The sequence below is a fragment of the Ammospiza nelsoni genome, chromosome 30, assembly GCF_027579445.1.
Source record: "Ammospiza nelsoni isolate bAmmNel1 chromosome 30, bAmmNel1.pri, whole genome shotgun sequence".
Taxonomy (NCBI): Eukaryota; Metazoa; Chordata; class Aves; order Passeriformes; family Passerellidae; genus Ammospiza; species Ammospiza nelsoni.
In genome coordinates, this window is record NC_080662.1 from 2527278 (window position 1) to 2553895 (window position 26618).

The window sequence follows — 26618 nt, forward strand, 5'->3', positions numbered from 1 at the left end:
CGACGCTGGGAATGCGGTTTCTCTCCAGGACCAACAGTTCCTGGAGGGGAAAAGAAATTTACTCCTTTCTTTAAATAAATAGGACCCGGCGTGGCAGAATAGGACGCGGGGGAGCAGAAAACGGCTCAGCTCACACCAGAATTGCTCAGCTCACACCCAGAACTGCTCAGTTCACAGCCCAGGCTGCTCCCACATGTGCTCCTGCCCCAGGCACCCAGGCAGGGACAAGGATTGTGGCCTCAAGGGATCTTCCATGGCCAGTCCCACCCCTACAGACCTCCCACTTTGGCACCAGGGTTCAGCTGTGGAGCCCTGGAGAGCAGCATCATCATCCTGCTGCTGAGAGACAATGAGGTGTCCCACGTATTTCCGTTTTTTGTTGTTTTTTTTTTTTTTTTTTCTTCCCGTTTTTTTCCACTGAGCAGAATTTTCCCTGCCTGGGGAATGACGCTGCCCCAGGAGGGAGCCCTGGCACAGGACACCCCTGGCTCAAGGGGTCTCAGGGACAGGGTGGGATTGTCCTGAGGTTGTTCTGTGCAGCACCAACGATCCTGGTGGGTCTCCGTCCGAGCCAGCTGACTGTGATTGGCCATTAATTAGAAACAACCACACGAGACCAATCCCAGATGCACCTGTTGCATCCCACAGCAGCAGATAACCATTGTTTACATTTTGTTCCTGAGGCCTCCCAGCTTCTCAGGAGGAAAAAATCCTAAGGAAAAGATTTTTCATAAGATGTCTGTGACACTCCCAAAGCCCCCTTCCAGCACTGCCCAGAGCAGGAGTGGCCTGGGGGGGATGAGCTCCAGGCTGGAGCCTGCTGCTCCCCCTGGGCATTCCCGCAAGGGAGAGGAGTCTCTCACAACACACCCAACACATCACCACACAGGGACACCCCAAAACTCCTCAGGGTACCAGGCACAGCCACCTCCTTTCACTGCATAAACCCCAAAATGAAGAAATCTGAGTGTCCAGGAGCTCCAGCACTGGAATTGCATCCATGACACTCTGAAGCAATCACGCTGCTGTGCCTGCCCTTCAGAATTTCAGCCTCTAAACTCCCTCCAAGAACAGTGAGAACCTTGTCCAAGCTGCGACGTGTGGAATACCCTGCCCCAGCCCCGCTGGAGGAGAGCAGCTCAAGCAACACTTTCCACATGCTTTGAGCCTGAGACTTCAGGTTCTTTCAAGTGCTTCCAAGCCCCTCTCCCTGCTTTTCCAGCCCTGACCCCTCCTGATGCTTCCAGCCCAGGAGACAAGGCAGGGTTTGAAACTCCATCTCCACGGTGCTGCATGCCAAATCCCTGTGTCCCTCCCTCCCTCCCACTCGAAGGTAAAAAATCCCCCTTAACTGCAGGCATGGGGAAAGACAACAAGCACGAGACTCTCTCAGTTCCTTTCACCGGGATCCAATAAAAACCTTGGCAGTGGCCGTCCTTCCTGCCGGAAAGGCGATATCCCAGAAATAAACACGCTTCCCACTTTGAAGGGCTGCAGGGGGATCCAAACTGCTCTGGCTGTCCCAGCTCCCACCAGGAGCAGCAGGGAGCTGATCCCCAGTTCCCCATCTCTGCTGTTTGGGCCCTGGTGCTTCCCCAAGGGTGAGGAGAACTCATTTCCCAGGAGATGAAGAAGGAGCAGCAGCAAATCGCCCTGTCCAGCACCATCAATGGGTTTATTCTCCCTAGAATCAGGCAAATCTGAGCTGCTCTGGCTGTCCCAGCTCCCACCAGGAGCAGCAAGGAGCTGATCCCAGCTCCCCATCTCTGCTGTTTGGGCCCTGGTGCTTCCCCAAGGGTGAGGATGAATAATTTCCCTGGAGCAGCAGCAAATCGCCCTGTCCAGCACCATCAAGGGGTTTACTCTCCCTAGAATCAGCCAAATCTGCCCATGGGTGTGCTCCAAGCAGTTTTTCCCAGAAATAAACACGCTTCCCACTTTGAAGGGCTGCAGGGGGATCCGAGCTGCTCTGGCTGTCCCAGCTCCCACCAGGAGCAGCAGGGAGCTGATCCCCAGTTCCCCATCTCTGCTTTTTGGGCCCTGATACTTCCCCAAGGGTGAGGATAACTCATTTCCCAGGAGATGAAGAAGGAGCAGCAGCAAATCGCCCTGTCCAGCACCATCAATGGGTTTATTCTCCCTAGAATCAGGCAAATCTGAGCTGCTCTGGCTGTCCCAGCTCCCACCAGGAGCAGCAAGGAGCTGATCCCAGCTCCCCATCTCTGCTGTTTGGGCCCTGGTGCTTCCCCAAGGGTGAGGATGAATAATTTCCCAGGAGCAGCAGCAAATCCAGCACCATCAAGGGGTTTATTCTCCCTAGAATCATCCAACTCTGCCCATGGCCATGCTCCAAGGCCCCAGGAAGTTTTTCATCACAGAGCATGTGAAGTGCTGAGGTTCTAGGGGCATCAGCCTGGTCCACCCCCACCCAAGGGACATGTGGTGACCTCAGGGGACCTCTGGGGATCCTGGGGCCACCCAGCACCGCTGGCCACTGGAAATCATGAGGGTGGCAGAGTCCTGCAAGGCAGGGCCGGTTCGGGGAGCCCGAGCTGCCTCTGCCGGGGCTGGGCTGGACGCGAACCCAGCCGGGGGCGGGGGCCGAGGTTCATCCCGAGGCCGAGGATTCTTTCAGGATTCTTTCAGGGCTCTTTCAGGGCTTTTTCATCCGCTGGCTGCACTCCAGTGACCAGCAGCTCCCATCTGCCGGGTGAGCCCTGCAGAGGGGATGGGTGGTCTGAGCCCTGTGCCCCCCGACCGGTGCCCAGTGCCACCGATGCCGCATCCCCGCTCCCGCCCATCCCAGGAGGTGCCCCTGGGCAGCGCCCTCTGCTCCTCAGAGCCGTGGGGAGCAGGCAAACCTTCGGTGCACAGCGAGAAAAATCAGCTGGAAGCTGCACGGGTGGGAGAAGGAGCTGCGAGGAAGGAGCAGAAGCTGTCGCAGATCCGTGCTCCTGTCCAGAGCTTTGTCCCCAGGCTGTCACCTGTCACAGACATCTTTTCATTAAAAATCCTTTCCTTAGGATTTTTCCTCCTGAGAAGCTTCAAGAACAACATGTAAACATTGATTATCTGCTGCTGTAGAATGCAACAGGTGCATCTGTGATTGGTCTCATGGGGTTGTTTCTAATTAATGGCCAATCACAGTCAGCTGGCTCGGACTCTCTGTCCGAGCCACAAACCTTTGTTATCATTCTATTCTATTCTATTCTATTCTATTCTATTCTATTCTATTCTATTCTATTCTATTCTATTCTATTCTATTCTAGCCTTCTGATGAAATCCTTTCTTCTATTCTTTTAGTACAGTTTTAATGTAATATATATATAATGAAATAATTAATCAAGCCTTCTGAACCATGGAGTCAGATCCTCGTCTCTTCCCTCAACATGAGACCCCTGTGAACACGGTCACAGTCACCCAGGCTGTCCCTGATGGCCTCGTGGAGCAGCCCAGAGAGGTGTCCTGGGCAAAGCGCATCCCCGAGCGTCTCAGCACCTGAGCAAGGTGGGCACAGGGCGATTTTGGGGGCTCGGGCGGGCAGCGCCACCCAGGGGCTCCTGCGGGGACAGCTCGCGACACACGACAGCTTGTGACACACGACAGCGAGTTCTGAACCATCCTGATCCAAACCCGCCTCGCTTTCTCTGCCAGCTCCACCTCAGCTGCTTTTCACCCTCCTCTCCCCGCCCCAGGCTGGGGAAGCAGCTCCAAGGGCAGCTCAGGGCATTTATTCACCACGCTGGGACATAAAAATAACATCTTTAATAGCTTTTGAGCTGGCACAGATGGCATTGCACTGAGCACTGTTTATTACAGGACTATGAACCACACACGGTGCAGCCGAGGGGAGCGGCCCCGACCCCTCGGTGCTTCTAAACCACGGAGCTACGACAGGTTGGGGGTGGAGTTCTCTTCTCGTTTACATTCAGATTTTAGAGAGAGTGAAACCAACAGCGAGGTGGAACCACACGGAGCACACAGAGCAAAGCCTGGGGAGGATGGTCCTGCTGGCAGCCGAGCTCTCCTCCTCCTCCTCTCAGCAGACAAAAAAGCCCAAAAATCAGCTGGGACATGGGTTGTGAGACTGGCTGAACAACACAGGATGAGGCAGGAGCTTCTGCTCACACCTGAAGGGAACTTACTGCATTTCCCATTTCCCTCTTCCAAAAGCATGAGAAGATGTTAAGACACAGCCTAGAAGCTCTCTCAGCGGCCAAATGATTTTTTTTCAGGAATCCAGAATGCAGTGAGACAATAAAAGTTCCTTTTCTGAATTATTCTGCCCTGAGCCAAGCACTGTTACCCTCACACAGGTGTAAAGGGGATGGCACAGGCACCAAACCATGAGGGAATCACCTTGGAAAGCAGCAGCAAGCTGGCAGAAAACCCCCATTCTGACCAAAAAACAGCAGCAAAGATACCAGGCAGGATGAAAATAATTCCCAACAACAGAGGAGGGGAAGGGGGGAAAGCATTCCACATTTGGGCAGCCATGGGAAAAGTTAGTGTCAGCCTGAAAAGGATAAAATTGAGCTGAAAAGTCACTCCCACACTTGTGATGTGCAGCCAAAGCCTCACAGCATGAACTCACAGTGGCAGCTGAGCTCCTCAGTCCCCTGTGCCTGTCACTCACCCTTCCCCATGGCCTCTCCTGGGCCCCATCCCAGCTCCTGTGTGACCATCCACGGGCAAAACTTGTATTTGGGGGAACATTTACAGGTTTCTGGCAAGATCATCACGTGTTGAATGAAGTCCTCAGCAAAAACAACCACCAGCACTGCTGCAGTGCCACCCACCTTGCTCAGCTCAGCAGCAACTCCAGCCTGACAAACACCTTTGGGTGTGTGTTTGTGCAGCCCAGTTACCCCAAAGTCTCTGTCCTTGATGACCCTGAGGAACCAAGACACCACAGTCACTTCCAACCCTCAATCTCCTTGTTGGTTATGCAGATCTCCAGTTTTTAGGGGTACTCTAGAATCACAATGATCATGAGGCATTCTGGCCCCTGCTCTGAGGAATTCCCTCTCACCATCAGGGCGGGTGCCGACACGGAGGGAGGTAAAATGCATAGTGAGGTCTCTGCTCTGCTGAGGCCACTTGTGTCCCCTTTAGTGGCCCTGCACTGTCACAGCCTCTGTTTGGCCTCCACCCCCTGCAGGAGCCTTGCCTCCAGTGGTTTTGTTGGAATAATCCCTCTCTCCAAAAATGGTGCTCCCGATCCTGACGTTGGTGGATCCAACCTCTATCTGCAAGAGACAGAGAGGAGCAGCTCAGGGCAGGGCTGCCAGCACCCCACAGCTCTCACAGGATGGTTCCCCATGGACTCAGCACCCACAGCTACACCCAGGGGCTGATTTGATGCCAGGAATCTCCCCCAGGACCAGGAGAGCTGCACTGGGATCTTCACCCAAGGGGAAGCTTTAGAGGCCTGTCTGGGTGGCACCTGGGCTGGAATTTGGGGTGCAGGCCCAGGGAAGGGGCAGGAACACACTTACTGCGTGCTGGAAGTCTGTGGACATGCCCATGCTGAGCTCCACCTTGTCCAGGGGCAGGTTCAGCTTCTCACACACCTCCTGCCTGAGGGACAGCAGCACCTGCAGGGCACAGGGGACAGCAGAGGTGACACACCTGGACAGCCACACCAGCTCTGTTCCACTGATCCTGATTCCTGCCTGTCCCAGATGTCTCCTCCACACAGGACCTGCAGCTCCTACATTTCCCATGGAAGCACCATAACAGTGTCTGGAGGTTGCCCAGATTTACTGACAGCACACAGGAGGCTCAAACCTCACCTGGGGCTCCAAAATCCTGGCTGCAGCTTCAGAGCATGGCTGGGAGCAACACCCTGGGAGCAGAAAGAAGCCTCCCACCTGCACTGACACTGAGGGCTCTGCACAAGGTGTTCCTCCCACCTGCACTGACACTGAGGGCTCTGCACAAGGTGTTCCTCCCACCTGCACTGACACTGAGGGCTCTGCACAAGGTGTTCCTCCCACCTGCACTGACACTGGTACAGTATTGTTGCTATCTTAATCTATTTCATATTTCTCGAGTCCCATACTATTGTTATGTTATTCTTAAAGTCCATACCTTCTAGCTGGTTTTCTACCATGCAGCTCCTCTCTGCTGTGCAGTTCCTCATGGCTTCACAAGGGCTCCTCCTGGGCTCCCGACCCAACCCCTTTTATCCCAGTTATCTTTGCAAGCCACAGCTGCTGCCCAACTAAGGACTTCACAGCTGTGGCTCATTTGGAATAACTAGGACCCACTTATCCAATACACAGGACTCTCACTACAGTACTGAGGGCTCTGCACAAGGTGTTCCTCCCTCCTGACAGCCTCACTTACCCTGATTTGACTGGGACAGACAAACGGCCAGGAAACCAGCCCACAGTGACATTTCCTCTGAGAAAACCTTACCTGGAAGTCAGGATTTGGCCCCTTACTGAGGTCATGGCCGATGCTGCCAATGGTCATCAGCCCCACAAACTCCAGGCTGGGGCACTTGTTGATGACATGCTCCACAGCAGCCGTGGTGTCCCCAGGGGCAAGGCCATGCTTGCCTGCAAAAGCACAGGGGGATCAGGGCCCAGCTCTGCTCTCAGAGCCCAGCCTGTCCCAGTTCTCTGCCAAGCCAGGCATTTGTCACCAAGAGCCACTCACTGTCCTCCCCGCTGGTGTTAACTTGCACCATGACCTTCAGCCTCTGGGGTGAGCCTTTTTTCTGCCACGAGCTGTTCACTCTGTCTGCCAGCTTCACAGAATCCACTGTTTCCAGCATGAACAGGTTTGGGACAGCTGGGGAGAGAACAAAGCCTGAGGGAATTCTGCATGGGATTGTTTGGGAGCTCATGGGGATTGGTTCAGGGCTGGAAGGGATCCCCAGGGACGGCTGAGTCCAACTGTTCCTGCCCAAACACCCCAAAATCCCATCCTGGGGGATTATCCAAACCCTCCTGGAGCTCTGGCAGCCTCAGGGCTGTGCCCGTTTCAGCACCCTCTGGGGGAAGAGCCTTTCTGTGAAATCCTGGCCCTCCCTGACACACCTGAGCACTGGAGGATCACTGCCCACACCAAACCAAGCAGCACTCACCAATCAGCTTGTTGACATTGTTCTTCTGCAGGTGGCCAATGAAATGCCACTTGATGTCTGGGCAGGATGAGAGAATCTGAAAGCAGAGGGAATGCTCAGGTTGGAACAACAATTCCCTCTTCCCCACAAGCAGCATTTCAGTCTTAGTTTGCCCACAACCAAATACCAGACACCCAATTTCTCTGTTTGTTGATCCTGAAGGCTCAGCCTGTGGTTGTGCTGAGGTTGAGCCTGGACAGGGATGGGTTTGTGGCTGCAGGGATTGCTGTCTATGGGAACATCGTGCAACACTCATAAAATGATATTTTCCCCAAACTGAGTGCTAACATGTTTTTTCTTTTCAACAAGGACTGTGCTTCTCCTAAAGAGAGTACAAAAGGCAGAGCTCTGTGCAGACAAATCATGACTGAGGCAGATGGAGCCAGCAAGGCAGGAGGGGGAGCAGGACAGAGGCACTGAGCCAAGAATAACCCACCCCAGCATTTATCTGCACAGATAAGGATCCAACCAAATCCCTAACAAAGCCCAGGACTTTGAGCAGCTCCCAGGACACAGCTATACATGGTAAAAAAGCATGAAGGGAACCCTGTGCTTACCCTGGAGTCTGATGCCTTTTCCAGCAGCTCCTGAACCTGGGAGAGTGAAGGAGAATTAAATTCTGTTAAACCCACAGCAGGCAGAGGATTGGTGTCTTTGGGATGTTGATCTTGGGGCCAAGCTGAGCCTCACAAACACGAGGTCAGGGAATGATGTGTCACCACAGAGCCACCCAAACTGAGCTGGCCCAGGGCCTTCAGGAGGAATTTCTTCACAGAAAAGGTTGTTGAACACTGGAAAGGGCTGTCCAGGGAGGTGTGTTGGAGTCCCCATCCCTGGAGGTGCCCAAGGAAGGACTCAGGAGGTGGCTGGGTGACAAGGTGGGAATTGGGCACAGCTTGGATTTGATGTCCTTGGAGGGCTTGGAATGATTTTAGGATTCTGTGTCCTCTGCAGGGGCCCTGTCCCAGCCCTGCTGACCCCTCCCAGCCCTGACCTTTCCCAGCCCCCCAAACCCTTCCAGCTTGGCTGACCCTGTTCCAGCTCCTCAACCCTTTCAGCCCTGACCCTTTCCAGCCCCCCCAACCCTTCCCAGCCCCTCTGACCCTTCCAGCTCTGCTAACCCTGTCCCAGCCCTGCTGACTCTTCCCAGCCCTGACCCTTTTCAGCCCCCCAACCCTTCCCAGCCCTGACCCTTTCCAGCCCCCCAATCCTTCCCATCCCTGCTGACCCCATCCCAGCCCTGCTGACCCTTCCCAGCCCCCCAACCCTTCCCAGCCCTGACCCTCCCCAGCCCCCCAACCCTTCCAGCCCTGCTGACCCTGTCCCAGCCCTGCTGACCCTTTCCAGCCCCCCAGCCCTTCCCAGCCCTAACCCTTTCCAGCCCCCCAGTCCTTCCCATCCCTGTTGACCCCATCCCAGCCCTGCTGACTCTTTCCAGCCCCACAACCCTTTCCCAGCCCTGACCCTTCCCAGCCCCCCAAACCCTCCCCAGCCCCCCCACTCACGTAGTTCTCCCCGAAGCTGCGCTGCCCGTGGCTGTAGGCTTCCATCACCATCTCTGCTGGTTTGGTTTTGCTGACGGCCACGAGCCGCGGCTGCACGGCCGGGAGCCCCTGCGGGAGCACGGACGGTGAGCACGGGGAGCCCAGCCCAGCCCGGGGGAACCGCGGAGCCCGGCCCCGGCGGGGAGTGCCGGCGCGACAGGAGGGAGCGCTGTCGCGATAGCGGGGCCGGCTCCGCTGCTGGGGGTGTGCACGGCCACATCCCGGTGTGCTGGCCCTGGGCACTGCGGGTCTGTGCCCACGGTGAACAGCTGTGCCCACGGTGGGACCCGTTCTGGTGGCACTGCGGGTCTGTCCTCATGGTCACCAGTGACCTGTCCCCATGGTGGGATCCATCCTGGTGGCACTGCGGGTCTGTGCCCATGGTCACCAATGACCTGTCCCCATGGTGGGATCCATCCTGGTGGCACTGCGGGTCTGTGCCCATGGTCACCAATGACCTGTCCCCATGGTGGGACCCATCCTGGTGGCACTACGGGTCTGTGCCCATGGTGGGACCCATCCTGCTGCCGCTGCAGGTCTGTGCCCACGGTCACGGGTGACCTGTGCCCATGGTGGGACTCATCCTGGTGGCACTGCGGGTCTGTGGCCATGGTGGCACCAGTCCCAGTGGCACTGTGGGTTTGTCCCCATGGTCACCGGTGATCTCTCCCCATGGTAGGGACCATCCTGGTGGCACTGCGGGTCTGTGCCCATGGTGACCAGCAGCCTGCACCCATGGTGGGACCCATCCCGGTGGCACTGTGGGTCTGTGCCCACATTTGAACCCGTCCCCACGGCACTGCAGGCACTGTGGGTCTGTCCCCACGGTGACCAGCTGTGCCCACGGTGACCTGTGCCAGTGGCACTGCGGGTCTGTGCCCACGGTGGGACCCATCCTGGTGGCACAGCCAGTCTGTCTCCATGGTGACCAGCGGCTTGTACCCATGGTAGGACCAGTCCCGGCGGCACTGTGGGTCTGTGCCCATGGTGGGACCCATCCCAGTGACACTGCGGGTCTGTGCCCATGGTGGGATCAGTCCCGGTGGCACTGTGGGTCTGTGCCCATGGTGGGATGGGATCAATCCTGGTGGCACTGCGGGCCTGTCCCCATGGTCACCAGTGACCTGGCCCGGTGGCAATACAGGCCTGTCCCCACGGTCACCGGTGATCTGTTCCCATGGCGGGACCCATCCCGGTGGCACTGCGGGCCTGTCCCCACTGCGGGCCTGTCCCCACGGTCACCGCTGACCTGTGCCCACAGCGCGGGCCCGTCCCTATGTGATTGAGGTCTGTCGCAGCCGCAGCGACCCCGCCCCGCGTGTCCCGCCGGGTTGTCCCCCGTGTCCCCGGGCTCACCTGCGGCCGCCGCGCCGCCGCTTGCTGCACCTGCTCGGTGACGGCGCGGAGCGCCGGGCCCAGCCCGTCCCCGGCGGCCATGCCCGCTCTCCACATCCCCCCCGCCGCCACTTCCGCCACACACCTGCCCCGCCCCCGCTCTCCGCCAATCAGATCGCTCCGACGGCGCCGTCAGCCAATGGGAGCAGGGGGCGGGGCCAAGCCGCCATGTTGGGAAGGTCGCGGCCGCCATGGCGGCGCTGAGGGACAGTGGATCCCCGCTTGTTCCCTTCCCTTCCCAGGGTTTGGGGGACAAATCCAAATCATTCCGTGCCCGCAGGAACAGCAGCGAGCGCTGCCACCAGCCCACCCCACCGTCACGGTCCCACCCCCAAAGATGATGTTGCTATCCCTGCACGAGGAGCCGCCTCCAAGGGGCTCAGTTTCAATTTGTGAGGGGAAAAAGCGCCATGGAAGCGCAGCAGAGAACGGGAATTGTCCCTGAGGTGTGGGCAGCGCCTGGAGCGCGGCCAGAGCCGCACAGCAGCCGGAGGGGCCGGGACAAGGCCCGGCTTTATGGAGGAGCTCCCGGGAAAGCGCCGGCTGGAACACATTAACTCAAATATTTGCCTTAATGTGCAGAACTTCACCGGCCCTCTGCAGATCCAGTGTTGACACAGCCGGCTAAAAACACCCAGAAGGTTCCTGCCCTTTGTCTGGTAAAACACGACAAGGATTTTCTGCGAACTTCACCAAATCCGAGGTGTTTGCTGCTCCAATCTGGTGTTTTTGCTCATTCCGTAGCAAAGCAGGCGCTGACAGAAATGGGATTCCTTCTTCCACCTTCCTCCTCAGTGGAAAAGGAGAACCAGCCCTACCCCCAGCACCCCCCAATCCCCTTGACCTTCCCTCTGCAAAATCCTCCCCTGCAAACATCTCCTACTAAATTCCACCCACAAACCCTGATGGTAACAGTGGAAGATTCTAAAATCGAAGGCCATTTTATTGTCATAGCAAATACCAAAATAAAAAGGCTTTGAATTCAGTACATAAGAAGATCAAGGACTGCTCTGGCAGAGCACTTCCGTGCTCCCAGCTATCAGCAGTGCCACAAACCTCTGTTCCCTTTGCTATAGAGTGGGTTTAAAGTTCAGATCTTCATCTCAGGATTACATAAACAGGACAACTTGCCTGTTAAAAACAGAGGAATAAAGGTTTACATGGAGACTGATCCACTCTGGAACATTCAGAACATTTTAGAGTGAAGAAAACCTGAATGAAGACACAACAAAGGATTTTGGCTTATGAAAACTGACACACTCAACTTTGCTTTCGTTTTTTACTCTTAGAACAACTTAACTAAATTACACTAATACTTCAGCAGTCAGGGTTTTAATTAAAAAAAAATCATTAAGAGCTCTTTATCCCAAGCTATTATCTTGCTGTGAAATCACACATTAAAAAAAAAAAAAGCCTTTATAATACCACTTTGGCTTAGTAGGGTCCTTTCATTAGTGAAAAATACTTGTGTAAAAGGAGGTGTTAGTTGCTGATGGAAACCTCAAGCATGAACACAGAACAATCTCAATTGAGCTCATCCTCATGGTGAAATTTCTGCTATTCCCTGTTAGGATCTGGCTGCACAGACCTAATTATGAGTCAGGAATATCACAGCCTCCCTGGGGAGGGAATTGAGTCTGATGTAGGTTCATATTTTCTAAGAAATACAAAGAGGATGGGACTCTAATGCTTCATTTCTATTTTGCATTTTCAAGCATCAACAGGGAAGAGAAAACTGCTGTAAAAACCCTGGAGGCAGCAGCTGAGATTCACCTGAGCTCTCTCTCAGAGCAACACAGAGAGATGAAGGTTTGAACACTGAAAGGTGAGACCAGGCAGCAAAAATTTGGGGCAGGAGCACTGGCATCATCTCAGAAGAGCATCCTGGCCTCTAATTACATCAGCAATTAATCACCAGGCTCTGCTGCTGGATTGGGTAGGGAAAAAAATGTTCTCTCTAGGCCTGGACTTTTATCCTCCAATTTTGCACGTGTGGAAAAGAAATCTCTGTTCCATCCTTGCACCTGGGATGTGAGGAGCTGATCAGCTCTCTGGAGGGGAAGGTACATTCTGGAAAAGTGTTCTGAGACAAGAAGGGGAATCCATCTTTGGGTGGTTCAGGAAGAGCTGCTTGTCTCAGGATCACGGTTTGTCCTGAAATCTTCCTTCCACAAGGTCCAGTCAGCCCCAATCCCACAGGAGATCACTTCAGCTCACCTGAAGGTCCTTTTTCTAGTCAGACACTGTAAACACTGAGATCCAGCTGCTCCCACAGAGCAGATAACAAACTGAAAAACTCTCCAGCAGCTCCTCCCCAGCAAGGCCTTTTGTACAGTCAGGGTCCCTGAGACAAAAATTCTTTTCTTTCTGGTTTTTTGTGACAATTTCCATTGTTTCACTGAAAATCTCACCCAGGAAAATCTCTGCACTCCAGGATGCTGCAGCTGAACTGCTGGGACAACTCTCCTGTGCCCCACAACAACATGACAAATGGAAAACAAAGCAGTCAGGACACAGAAAATGAAGATTTTTGGGTCACTCTCAGTGTGATGTGGTCTAAGGCTTTGATCCCCCCATGGGTGGGACCTGCAGGGCTCCTCTGTCCCTCATGGGGTCACCTCATGTGGGCTCAGCAGCCGCTGGCCCCAGCCTGGAGCAGCCACTTGTATGTAATGTACAAAATCTAGCACCTTATTTTCAGAGGGGATTGAAATAAAGTACTTGGAATTTTTAGGAACAAAAAAACCCCAAAACAAGTTGTAGCAGCAATTCCCCTCCTTCCAAAACATCAACTTTTCTTTAGCTGCAACTGCTCTGAACTACTTCAATCCCAAATGAGGTTCCCACCCAGCTGATAGCCCTGACAGCATCTCCCAAATCCTTGGTCTGGGTGACCCAAGAGCTGGGGAGGTGCAGCTACAGAACATACCTGGAGCTTAGAAATTACCAGAAAACCCACCCCATAAATACCAAAGTCCTTGTGGTCTAATTGTCATATAAAAGATTGAAAGGATTAAATCTGATTCATCTCTTTCAGCACAGGAAAAGGGAGAAAACTAAAAGGAATTTCCCAGTTCGTGATTTTTTGATAGAAAATGAATAGAAATCTCTCTTTTCAGTTGATGTTATGAAGTAGTTTTGTGTCCTCACTGGTTCCTGCTCCATCCTCCTCTTGGATTCCTTCTGCCAGTCCCTCTGCAGATTTGCTCTGGCTCCCCGCAGAGTCCATGAACATGTTGGGAATATCTTTGCCAAAGTAGATCTTGCTGTTGGCTGCAATTGCCTTGTACTTCATCAGCTGCAAGTACTCAGGAGTTAACTTGAGCTGCACGGAGAGAAAACCAGTCACAACAGCTCAGCTTTGGGAAAAGGGAATTCCTACCTGAGCACATGAGGCTTTCCACGGGGCATGGCCAGCCCTCCCCAGGGAAAACAGTGCCCAGAGCCAGGATTTCCTCCAGCAGGGCTGAGAGCAGCTCCAGATGCCAGGGAATAAATGGCAGAATGGAAAGGGAAGGGAGCAGCTGGGGAAAGGCTCAGTCCAAGCATGGAGATGGCTCAAGGGCTCATCCCTTGCAGCCCCTGCAAGGAGAGTTCTGAGGGGGGAAACATCCCTGGCTCTGAGGGAAATATCCCTGGATGTGAGGGGGAAACATCCCTGGCTCTGAGGGAAATATCCCTGGATGTGAGGGGGAAACATCCCTGGCTCTGAGGGAAATATCCCTGGATGTGAGGGGGAAACATCCCTGGCTATGAGGGGGAAACATCCCTGGCTATGAGGGGGAAACATCCCTGGCTATGAGGGGGAAACATCCCTGGCTATGAGGGGGAAACATCCCTGGTTCAGTTCTGAGGAGGGAAACATCCCTGGATCTGAGGGGGGGAAACATCCCTGGTCCTGAGGAGGGAAACATCCCTGGTTCAGTTCTGAGGGGGGAAACATCCCTGGTTCAGTTCTGAGGGGGGAAACATCCCTGGTCCTGAGGGGGGAAATATCCCTGGATCTGAGGGGAACATCCCTGGTTCTGAGGAGGGAAACATCCCTGGCTCTGAGGAGAGAAACATCTCTGGTTCTGAGGAGGGAAACATCTCTGGTTCTGAGGAGGGAAACATCCCTGGATGTGAGGGGAAAACATCCCTGGTTCTGAGGGAAACATCCCTGGCTCTGAGGGGGAAAACATCCCTGGCTCTCTCCTGGGAGCAGATCCACCAATGACTCTGGGTGAATCTGGCTCATTCCTTCAGGATAATGACATTTTAAGAGAGGACAAACCCTGGGCACAAACACCCCAGTTCTCTGCTCCTTCTCCCTGACCACCACACAACTGAAATGTCCTGCTGGGATGTGCTGGGAACTTACTGTGGGCAGGAACACACCTGGCCATTCTATCCATGTTATTTTTCTGTTTGCACGTTGGATTTTTTGTTGTTTTTACTTCTGCAGTACTGAGGCTCTCCCAGGGTGTCTGAGATCAGTTCTTTCCCTTATTCTGCCCCTGCCTGTCACCCTGGAGATCTCCCTGCCAACTTGAGACTGGAATGAAAGCACATTTCTCATCACAACAGTGTGAAAGGGCAGCACTGAAAGTGATATTCCACAGAGAGCCCTGTGAGCCCCTGACAGAGCAGAGATTTCACACACCCTGACACTGATCCCTGCAGAGAACAAAATGAACTTGCAAATAAGGATCTAATTGTTGACTAATTGTTTCAGATGAAAGCTTTGCTGAGAGGACACGGCCTTGCTTTGCTTTTTGACTTAAACAAGGATCACTGCCTGCCCTGGTGCTGGTATTTCCCTACAGCCTGAGGCACCACAAAGGAGAGCACAGTACCTTGTTGGCCTCAGCCACCTTCATTGCAGTGTAACACTCAGCATCAGCTCTTGCCTTCTCTCGTGCAAGAAAAGCAGCATCTGGAAGCAAACACATGCTCTCAATCACATTTTTATTTCCCTTTGTACTGTTTGCAGCTGGTAACTCTTCAGAAGGTGGCCAGAGCCACCTCTGAACTACACAGGGAAGAGGGAACAAAATGGGAAACCCAGAAATGGGAGCTCAATTTACAGCTAAATGGCTGCAGGATGAGAGCACCAAGAAGCGAATTGCATCTGCAACTGCAGAGCTCCAAGAACTTGACAAACATCAGGGTTTGATTATCCCCATCACGTGGGCAGAGCTGAGCCTTTCTTCTGGAGCCAGGGCTGACTCTGGTGCTGAAATGCAGAACTGCAGACGTGGGATTTACCCACAGCCCCTGCCCAGGGCCAGCAGCAGCCTGGGCAGCCCAGCAGATTCTCTGGGCTGTGGATGGGATTCCCAGATGGGATTTGGGATGTGCAGATGAAGTTCTGGCAGGCAGAGCAGGGGATTTTAACCTCTACAGGCTCTGCCCCTTGCAGAGATCCTGGCCAGGATCTCTGAATCCTTTTCTCTGCTGTATCAACAATTGCTCCAAGGCTCTGACTCTGTGGATACTGAAATTCCTGACTCCTGGCACAGACACTTAAGGAACATTCCCCCTTTTCTGCACTCCTTTCCCCCTCTGCCTCTGCATCCATCCAGTGATAAATAATGATGGCTATCAGGCCAGCAGGGAAAAGATAAAATGAGTGGAATCCTGCCCATCCCCTGACGCATGGAGCCACACAATTTTTTTGCAATTGCAACATCTGAGAGCTGCACAGCTGGATAAACCATTTGTTTACTTCCCCTGGCAGGGAGGCCTGGGAGCTGCTGCACTTCAAGATCCTGTAAACAGCTGGATGGTCTGGCCCACAGCTTCCTCTCCTGGCTAAAAGCAGAGCTTGGGCCCAGTCAGACACCAGGAAAAAAAGGAGGAGGCAGGAATCCTCTGCCAGACTGAGGGCTGACACCTGCTGACACAGTTACAAGAAATAAATCCCATTGTATTTCTGCAAAGAGCTTCTTAATGAGAAGCTGCTGACCTGTAAAACTCTTAATTGGCTCCTCAATGGCTTCTGCAAAGCTTGTCAGGGCCTCTAATGAATGTAAGGGGAGAAAAGGCCTTGCCACTCGCAAGCTGGAATTGCAGAGCCCTCTCCACGCCCTGGAGTTTCTTTGACAAAGCAGTTTATCAGAACTTCTTAAATTCAAACTCCTGCAAAGATCACCTTGAGAAAGGGGGTTTCAAGAAGCACAGGCTGCGAAGAAATTCCTACTCCTGCTTGTGGTCAGGAACTTTACCCCTGAGAACGTCAGCCTGGACTGAAGAACAGTCAGCACACACTTCAAGAACTCCTTCAGGATTTACTTACAGGAAAGCTCACCCCTCACCTTCAATCTCTGAAATCCTCTTCTCTGTCTCCTTTTCCATCACTTTCTGCCCATAAGTTATTTCAGCGACTTGTGCAATCTTTTCTGCCTCTGCAATGCAAACAAGAACACGCCCACGCTGTCATCACACGTTTTCCTAACACCAGGAGCAGCCTCACCCTGGAAAATCCTCACTCATCACCCACTTCAGGTGCAAATAAACGGTGGGAACAATTTCCAGCCCGCAGAGAACAAAGCTGGAACCCACTTGAGAAACTCCTGAGTTTCTTTGGGGATGTTTCAGACCAGGGAAGGTCTCAGTGAAGCAGGTGCATCCATCCCTCCCTCCTTGGGGTCTCTGCTCTCTGTCCCCCCTTTCCCTGTCCCAACCCCTCCTTGGGGTCTCTGCTCTCTGTTCCCCCTTTCCCTGTCCCAACCCAGCCCCACAGACCTATCAGAGCTTTCTTCCTCTCTGTCTCTGCCTCCTTCTCCACCACCTTCTGCTTCTGGGCTGCTATCAGCAGCTTTGTCTTCTCACTCTCCCTGGGGAGCAGAAAAACCAGTTAAAACCAGGACCTCAATGCTGTGGGACTCCCCACAGCCCCAGAACGAGCTGCTGCCTCTCCCCTCCTTCCAGCATGTGGGATCAGCAATGTCTGCACAGAGCTTTTTGCTTGAATCAGAACATTCTTTCCTCCTCTCCACAGCAGGAAGATTTCCCTGTGACAATCCCTGCAGACTGCCCTGCTGCCTTTTCTATCTTTTTGGTTTTTACTTATATTCATGAGTTTTTTAAGTGAACATAAATAAAAACTCTGCTCCTGCTCCCAGTCAGGGAAGAGACCCTGGAACTGAGTCTCTCAACACATCCTGCTGTATTTATTACACAGGATTTACCAGGAGCAAGCCCAAAAGGTGACAGGCAGTGCTGGGGAAGCAGAGTGGATGAGAGGGATCCAATCCTGGCAGCTGGCTCAGGGCACTGCAGAGGGATCAGCACTGTCAAGTGCTGTCAAAGAGAGTTATTTCAAAGCTTTGCAAGTCTTCAGCTTGTTGAATCAACAGTTTCTCCATCCCAGTCAAACAAGAGGATTAGTGGTGAAATCCATCCCTCTGCCACTCAGGCTCAGCAGGGGAAGGAGCCCCAGGGCAAACCCTGCCTGTGCTCAAGGGCTGAAGTGCTCAGAGCTGCTCCTCCTCAGCCCCATCCTGAGGGGAAGAAGGCTGAGGGCACCACAATGCCCCAACCCTGAGTTTTTGTGCCCTTCTGGATCCTTTTTGGGCACTTACATGAGCTCGTAGTTCCTCCGGATGGTTTCAGGGATGTTTGGCTTTGTCACTCGAACTGCCTGCAGGGAGAGACACACCAGAGAACCTGGGCCACAGATTGCGACCAGGCCCAAACCCCACAGAGAAACAGCACTGAAAGGTCTTCTGAAATGACAGGAGAGTGTAACCTGGGCAAAGAGCACCCAGGAGAAACTCAACACACCAAAACTGGGAGGGGACAGGAAGGGCACTGCTCCTACTCCCCAGGTTAAATGAAATTTGTGTTGTAAAGCAATTTCCTAAAGAAATCTCAGTTTCTTGTTTCCTTTTAGCCCTTTCCCCTCTTCACAATCTTATTGCTTGACTCCCCAACTTCTGAAGAGCCTCTAGTGCCACAACAATCTGCCCCATCAATATCTCAATCAAACCCTGATTACCTGTATAATTAATCCAGGGGCCATCGTGGTTAGGTCTTGCTGCAAAGCCAGTTTGAGGTTTTCATCAATTTGATCTGATTGGGGGGAAAAGAGAAGGGAATGAAAGATCCCCCAAAGCAGTTTCCTGGGATGTGAGCTGGGATGGCTCACATTTCTTATTCCTGGAAAGCACAAATGGGAGTTGGATGAAGAAGTGCTGGGCTGACCCCAGGCAGGCTCCCAGCTATGGGACACACCACAGGAATGTGGCAGGCATGAAAGGAAACCCTGAAGTTTCCCTTAACCTGCAGCCTGGAATCTTCCTGAGCCACATACAGCATCTTCACAACCAGCAATCTGTGCTCTAACCCCTTCCCCACTGAAATTCCCCACTAAATCCTGGAGTGATGAGGTAAATCCTGACTGATTGTGACCTGTGCCAGCAAATGGAAAGGCAGGAATGGGAAATGGCAGCATCAGTTACTTTAACAGGCTGCAAAAATCATCAGCAATGTCTCTTTGGCTCAAGGAGACCCAGAACTCCAGCACAGCTGAGGATTTCAAAAGGAAACATAACCTAAACCCTGCTCTGATGAAAGCTCCAAGGAGGGCAGAGCTTCCAGCTGGGGCCTGCTGGGAAGTGCAGAGGGAAAAATCAAACAGTAACAGCCTTGAGAGGGATCACATCACACTCCTGGACTGTTTGCTTTGGTCCCAGTTTCCTCTCTGGAACTCCTGATGAAGGCCAGCCAGGAGTTTGGGAAGCAGCTGTTATCAGTTCCCTGCACCTGCTGGCAGATGTGGGGGCACAGGGTGATGTGGGGCTGCTCAGAGGGGCTGTGCCCCACTGCAGAGCCCCAGGGCTTGCAGGGAGTTTGCACAAGCTCAGGAGCTTTCAGCCCATTTCAAGCAGCAGCTGCCAACATCTGGAGCCTCCACGAGCCAGGAACTCATCCAGCCACCAGCAGGAGCTGGGAACTGGGGGGAGCTGAGCCCCAGTGTGGGAAGGCTCCATGGAAAGCCAGGCTGAAGAGCCAACAGGAGCCTGCAAACACCCTGAGCTCACCCAGACACAAAACCTGTCCTGCTGGGCCCCCAACAGCCCAAAGCCTGCGAGGATTTCCTGTGAGCCCAGAGCCAGAAACAAAACACTCAGCACTGCAGGAAACCACAGCATTCCCTCATTCTCTGCTGCCCTGTGCCTGCTGGGCAGGGCAGCTCCTGCCAGCCCTGTGGGCACAGCTACAGCCCAAAGCTGTGGCCAGGGGAGTGTGCTGAGTTTCTGTGAGAGCAGAAAGGCACAGCCAGGCTGTTCCATGTGGATTAGACAGTCCTGTGACCAATTCAATCCATGCCAGCTGCTGCACATGCACAGAGAATGGCACAGAATTGCTGCTCCCTTCCCTAAAGGGAGGCTGCTGGCAGGGCTGGCTGTGCAGTTTGTTGTTACAACAGAACTGAGGCACTCAGCTCCAAAAGATAACAGGGATAAACCACGGCAGCTGGCTAAGAACCCTGCTGCAAGCAGAGCCAGCTTGGGATTTATGATACAACATGGATAAAACATGGATAAAAAACCCCAAACATTTGGGATGCATGGATAAAACCCCCCAACACTTGGGATTCGTGATAAAACATGGATAAAAGATGGATAAAAAAACCCAAACACTTGGGATGCATGGATAAAACCCCCCAACACTTGGGATTTGTGATAAAACATGGATAAAAGATGGATAAAAAAACCCAAACACTTGGGATGCATGGATAAAACTCCCCAACACCTGGGCTTCATGGATAAAACATGGATAAATCCCCCAACACTTGGGATTCATGGATAAAACACAAATAAAACCCCCCAACATTTGGGATTCATGGATAAAACCCCCCAGAACTTGGGATTCATGGATAAAACATGGATAAAACACAAATAAAACGTGAATAAACATGGATAAAACCCCCAACAGTTGGGATTCGTGATAAAACATGGATAAAACCCCCAACACTTGGGATTCATGGACAAAACATGGACAAAAGATGGATAAAACACAGATAAAACCCCCCAACACTTGGGATTCATGGATAAAACCCCCCAGAACTTGGAATTCATGGATAAAACACGGATCAAACACAAATAAAACCTGAATAAACATGGATAAAACCCCCCAACACTTGGGATTCATGGATAAAACATGGATAAACTCCCCCAACACTTGGGATTCATGGACAAAACATGGATAAAACATGGATAAAACTCCCCAGCACTTGGGATTCATGGATAAAACATGGATAAACTCCCCCAAAACTTGGGATTCATGGATAGAACATGGATAAAACCCCCCAACAGTTGGGGGTTCTGCACTGACAGCCCACAGGGAGAACCCCCAGAGGCAGCAGCTCACCAAAGAGCTCGATGTACACCTCCTGCAGAGTGTGCACGCTGCAGAACTGGTTCAGCTCGTGGTGGATCTTGTTGAAGATGAGAGCCTTGTCATAGTCAGCCGTGTAGTTCTTGACAATGTCGTACACTGGGAGAGAAGAGGAACCACAGAATCAGAAAATCACAGAATGATGAGGTTGGAAGAGATTTCTTGAGTCCAACCTGTGCCCTAACACCTCACCCAGACCATAGCACCCAGTGCCATGTCCAGGCTTTTTATAAACACACCCAGAGATGGTGATTCTACCCTGAGAAGAACATTCCAGTACTTTATTATTCTATTCTATTCTATTCTATTCTATTCTATTCTATTCTATTCTATTCTATTCTATTCTATTCTATTCTATTCTATTCCATTCTATTCTTCTATTATATTATTCTATTCCATTCCATTCCATTCCATTCCATTCCATTCCATTCCATTCCATTCCATTCCGTTCCATTCCTACTCTATTTCTATTTCTATTTCTATTTCTATTTCTATTTCTATTTCTATTTCTATTTCTATTTCTATTTCTATTCCTATTATTTTTCCGAATATCCACCCTACACCTTCCCTGACATATCCTGAGGGATCAGGGGGGATGGAGCAGGGAGAGCAGGCTCAGCACTCTCAGGGAAAGCCCTGCAGCTCAATCTCAGTGCAGAATGAAATGAGGCACTCCCTGCTCTCAAACCCTCTGCTCAGGGCAGGTTTATTCACTGCTGCTATTTTGTGGCATCAATATCTGTTTTGCTCACCAATATCTGTCCCCTGCCCTGTCTGAAGCCCCCCCAGGCAGTGCTGGGGCTGCACACACACACAGCTCCCTGCTGCATTCCCATGCTCAGACCCAAAGGATTTGGGAAAAGCCTGCCCAGGTGGATCTCCAGGAGCTTTTGCTCACAGCCCCTGAACCCCCTGGGACTCCAACCTGCTGCACAAAGCTCAGGGGGGCTGGGATAGAAACAATCAACAGCAAAAATTCCATGGGGAGGGGGCAGAGGTGACCGGCAGAGCTCAGGGCACACCTGTGGGACAGCCTGGCACCCTCCAAACCCAGCCCAGCCCCTCCTGAGGGACAGCCTGGCACCCTCCAAACCCAACCCTGCTGTGGGACAGCCTGGCACCCTCCAAACCCAACCCCTGCTGTGGGACAGCCTGGCACCCTCCAAACCCAGCCCAGCACCTCCTGAGGGACAGCCTGGCACCCTCCAAACCCAGCCCAGCACCTCCTGTGGGACAGCCTGGCACCCTCCTGGCTCATCCAGGTCTTCTTGGGGACAGCCTGGCTCCCACCAAACCCAGCCCAGCCCTTGCTGAGGGACAGCCTGGCACCCTCCAAACCCAGCCCAGCCCCTCCTGGGGACAGCCTGGCACCCTCCTGGCTCATCCAGCTCTTCTTGGGGACAGCCTGGCACCCTCCAAACCCAGCCCAGCCCCTCCTGTGGGACAGCCTGGCACCCTCCAAACCCAGCCCAGCCCCTCCTGTGGGACAGCCTGGCACCCTCCAGGATTCCTGGCTCCCTCCTGGCTCATGCAGCCCCTCCTGTGGGACAGCCTGGCTCCATCCAGACAAACCCAACCCCTCCTGGGCACAGCCTGGCTCCCTCCAGGTAATTCCAACCCCTCCGGTAGGACAGCCTGGCATCCTCCAAACCCAGCCCAGCACCCCCTGTGGGACAGCCTGGCTCCCTCCAGGATTCCTGGCTCCCTCCAGGTAATTCCAGCCCTTCTTGGGGACAGCCTGGCTCCATCCAGACAAACCCAACCCCTCCTGTGGGACAGCCTGGCTCTCACCAAACCCAGCCCAGCCCCTCCTGAGGGACAGCCTGGCTCTCTCCATGCAAATCCAGCCCCTCCTGGGGACAGCCTGGCTCCCTCCAGGATTCCTGGCTCCCTCCTGGCAATTCCAACTCCTCCTGTGGGACAGCCTGGCTCTCACCAAACCCTGCCCCAGCCCCACCTTTGGGACAGCCTGGCTCCCTCTGGGATTCCTGACTTCTTCCAGGTAATTCCAGCCCTTCTTGGGGACAGCCTGGCTCCCTCCAAATCCAGCCCAGCCCCACCTTTGGGACAGCCTGGCTCCCTCCTGGCAATTCCAACCCCTCCTGTGGGACAGCCTGGCTCTCACCAAACCCTGCCCCAGCACCCCATGTGGGACAGCCTGGCCCCTTCCAGGTAATTCCAGCCCCTCCTGAGGGACAGCCTGGCTTCCTCCAGGCAAATCCAGCCCAGCAGCCCCTCCTGTGGAACAGCCTGGCTCCCTCCAAACCCAGCCCAGCACCCTCTGTGGGACAGCCTGGCTTCCTCCAATCAATTCCAAACTCATCACCCCCTACAGGAGAGCCTGGCTCCCTCCAGACAACTTCAGCTCCTCCTTGGGACAGCCTGGCTCCCTCCAGGTAATTCCAAACTCATCACCCCCTGTAGGACAGGCTGACTCCCACCAAACCCAGCCCAGCCCCTCCTGTGGGACAGCCTGGCTCCCTCCAGGCAATTCCAGCCCCTCCTGGCTCCCTCCATGCAAATCCAGCCCAGCCCAGCCCCAGGGCAGAGCTCTGTGACTCACCCGCGCTCTGGATGAGGAAATTCACCACCTCGATCCTGTCGAAGTAAATCATCACTCCCCCGCTGCAGAAAACCGGAGAAAACACAAAATGAGCTTTGCAGGAGGCTGAGGGGCTCCAAGAGGGACTGTGGGACCAGCCCAGCACACTAGGGCTCCCAGTGAGCCCAGTTTGGGGCTGGGAAGAGCTGGGTTTTGCCAGTGAGCCCAGCTTGGAGCTTGAGAGGAGCTCGGTTTTACCAGTGTCCCCAGTTTGGGGCTGGAGAGGAGCTTGGTTTTGCCAATTTCCCCTGTTTGGAGACGGGAAAGAGCTCACTTTTGCCATTTTCCTCAGTTTGGGCCTGGAGAGGAGCTCGGTTTTGCCAGTTTGGGGCTGGGGGGAGCTCAGTTTTACCAGTGAGCCCAGTTTGGAGCTGGAGAGGAGCTCGGTTCTGCCAGTGTCCCAAATCTGGGGCTGGGGACAGCTCGGTTTTGTCACTGTCCCCAGTTTAGAGCTGGGCAGGAGTTCAGTTTTGCCATTATCCCCAGTTTGGGCTCGGCAGGAGCTCGGTTTTGCCGGTGTCCCCAGTTTGGAGATTGAAAAGAACTCAATGTTGCCATTATCCCCACTTTGGGCTCGGCAGGAGCTCAGTTTTGTCACTGCCCCCAGTTTGGGCTCGGCAGGAGCTCAGTTTTGTCACTGTCCCCAGTTTGGGCTCGGCAGGAGCTCAGTTTTGTCACTGTCCCCGGTTTGGGCTCGGGAGCAGCTCGCTTTTGCCGGTGTCCCCGGTTTAAGCTCGGTTCCGAGCAGCTCCCAGCCGGTTCGCAATCACCGAGCATCTCACCTGGTGCCACACGGGACATTCTTCACCTCGTCCGTCTGCAGCGTGGTCTGCAAGGATTGAAGAAAAGAGGCTTAGGAGAGGGATCTCCCCGGGATTTTTAACCGAGAGCCGCCTGTCCGCGGTACCGGGCACGGCCACAGCAGCCCCGGTGCCCCCCGGTGCCCGCCCCGCCCGGGCCCGCGCCCAGCAGCACCTGCACTGACTTGTAGGACGTGATGAAGGGCAGCATGAGGTGGAAGCCGGGCCCGCTGGTGGAGGTCAGCAACGCTCCGCCGCTGTGAGGGAACGGGAGAGAGACAGAGAGAGAGAGGGAGGGAACCGTGAGCGGCGGCGGCGGCTGGCCGGTACGCGGCTCTCTCCCCGCAGGGAGCCCCGCCGGGCTGCCTCACCGGTAGTAGACACCGATGTGCCCCTCATCGATCTTGTGCACGGCCGAGAGCAGCGCGGCGGCCGCCACGCCGAGGGCGAGGGCGGCGATGGCGCCGAGCTGGGCCATGCCCGGCACCGGCGGCGGCGGCACCGGCGGCGCGCCACTGACGTCATCACCGCGCGACGCCCCCCCGCGCCGCCGCCGCCAGGGGGCGATGGAGGAGCGGGGAATGAGGAGCCGGAGGCCGCGGGTTCGAGACCCGCCCGCGCCCGCCCGAGGGGTTGGGGTGCGGAGACCCCCGAGACCCCCGGGCAGGGGGACAGAGAGAGGCGGAGGAGTCGAGACTCATCCCATTGAGGCCCCTGCCACGGGCCGGGACACTTCTATTTCCCACTTTTCCCCATTTCCACTTTCCCACTTTTCCACATTTCCCACAGAAGACCCTCACAGGCCGGGACATTTCCCACTTTTCCACTTTTCTACATTTCCACTTTTCCACATTCCCACATTTCCCATTTTCCACATTTCCACTTTTCCACATTTCCACATTCCTACTTTTCCCCTTTTACACTTTTCCACATATCTACATTTCCACATTCCCACTTTTCCACGTTTCCACACTTCCACATTTCCACTTTTCCACATTTCTATTTCCCATTTCCCCCCTTTTCCACATTTCCACTTTTCCACATCCCCACATTTCCACGTTCCCACACTCCCAGTTTTCCACATTTCTGCATTTCCACATTTCCACATTTCCATTTCCCACTTTTCCACATTCCCACACTTCCACATTTCCCACATTCCCCACATTCCCACTTCACCACTCTTCCACATTTCCACATTCCTACTTTTCCACATTTCCACTTTTCCATGTTCCCACTTTTCCATGTTCCCACATTTCCACGTTCCCACTTTTCCATACTTCCACTTTTCCACTTTCCCCCTTTTCCACATTTCCACATTTCCACATTCCTACTTTTCCACTTTTCCACATTCCCACTTTTCCATACTTCCACTTTTCCACATTTCCCACTTTTCCACTTTCCCCCTTTTCCCATTTTCCACATTCCCACATTTCCACATTCCTACTTTTCCACTTTTCCACATTCCCACTTTTCCACATTCCCACCACTTTTCTACTCTCCCACTTTTCCACTTATTTCCACGTTTCCCACAGAAGACCCTCAGCTGGAAAGGGCCCATGGGGTCATCCAGTCCAACTCCTGGCCCTGCACGGCCACCCCAACAATCCCACCTTGTCCAAATGCTCCTGGAGATCTGACTCTAATATCTAACCCAAATCCCCCCTCTGTCAATTATTGTTCTCAGCCACAACATTTATATTTCTCAGCCACAACATTTTTTATTTCATCTCTGACCTCTCCCTGCATTGCCCCCCACACAGACCCCCCTGCTCGTTTGGGCAATCACAGGAAATGGGACGGGCCAGCAACCAGAATCATCCAGCTCTGAAATCCTGGAAAGAGCCTTAAAAACCACGTAAAAAAACGTCACTAAAGCAGAATGATTTGATCTTTCCTCGTGATGGATCTCTGAGGTTATATATAACAACCCTGTCAGGAGGGTTCAGTGCCATTTAGGAATAAGGAATGAAATATCCACGATATTTGTCAATCCAAATTTTACAGCTCTTAAAGAAGCCCAAAAGGGCGCCAGAGATGAAAAACACCCTGCAGTTGGTGTTTTTTTAAAGGCGGTTGCCCAGATTTAAGGCCTTGATAAAATGTATTAAATCTTTAAAGGTTTTAATGAATCTAGTATGTGTTTCATAAATCACAAGGCTCTGCTCAGCCCCTCTCAGTTTAATAAGGGTAAACTAGGAAATTGCTCTGAGCTGGAGCAAAATGCATCCATGGAATATTGAAAAGTAATAGGTTTTTAAATGTGGGGTGTTCTGGCTCGCAGCAGAGGTTTTGCTTCATAACACCAGCACTATATCACTGCCCTGAGCGGGAAACCAGCTGTGGCCACGTGTTTAACAGCATCAAGATGTGAACCAGCACAAAGGTAAATATTATTTGTAATAATCCTAAAAAAAAAAGCCAAAAAAAAATCATTACCGCTGGACTGGAGGCCAGGAACATTCAGTGGTGTCTGTGCCACGGTGCTTGGGGTTTTAACAGGGCTGTTTGGAGGGATAAATGGTTTGGAGGGATAAATGGGTTATTGCACCCAGTTCTCTCCAGCTCCTTCATCTCTACCTCATCCCGCTGCCCTTGTGAAAATATCCTGGGGGGTTTTCTGTGCAGTTGAGTGAGAAAATTTGGGGGGCTTTGGGTGTTTGTGGGTCCGGACTCGTGGGGATGGAGCTGGGATGGGACCCAGGCAGGCCCTGGGTGGGATGAGGGCAGAGCTGAGATAGCTGTGGGCACAGCTGGGA

The 26618-nt window shown here is 53.5% G+C and overlaps 2 protein-coding genes across 2 annotated transcripts; both read right to left on the bottom strand.

Moving 5' to 3' along the window:
- Positions 1-3750: 3750 nt before the first annotated feature.
- On the bottom strand, positions 3751-10140 carry PLPBP (pyridoxal phosphate binding protein). Its single transcript, XM_059490932.1, has 8 exons — positions 10036-10140; positions 8641-8748; positions 7693-7728; positions 7097-7172; positions 6667-6801; positions 6424-6566; positions 5499-5597; positions 3751-5249 (listed from the first exon to the last, which is right to left on the bottom strand). Exons 1-8 carry the CDS (start codon positions 10129-10131, stop codon positions 5112-5114), a joined length of 831 nt encoding a protein of 276 aa, XP_059346915.1. The 5' UTR covers positions 10132-10140; the 3' UTR covers positions 3751-5111.
- An 856-nt stretch (positions 10141-10996) lies between these two features.
- Positions 10997-24377, bottom strand: ERLIN2 (ER lipid raft associated 2). The gene is made up of 11 exons (XM_059490720.1): positions 24234-24377; positions 24038-24119; positions 23845-23891; positions 23024-23085; positions 20434-20559; positions 18056-18129; positions 17640-17698; positions 16801-16892; positions 16371-16460; positions 14910-14989; positions 10997-13399 (listed from the first exon to the last, which is right to left on the bottom strand). The coding sequence occupies exons 1-11, from the start codon at positions 24338-24340 to the stop codon at positions 13190-13192; spliced, it is 1029 nt and encodes a 342-aa protein (XP_059346703.1). The 5' UTR covers positions 24341-24377; the 3' UTR covers positions 10997-13189.
- Positions 24378-26618: the final 2241 nt, after the last annotated feature.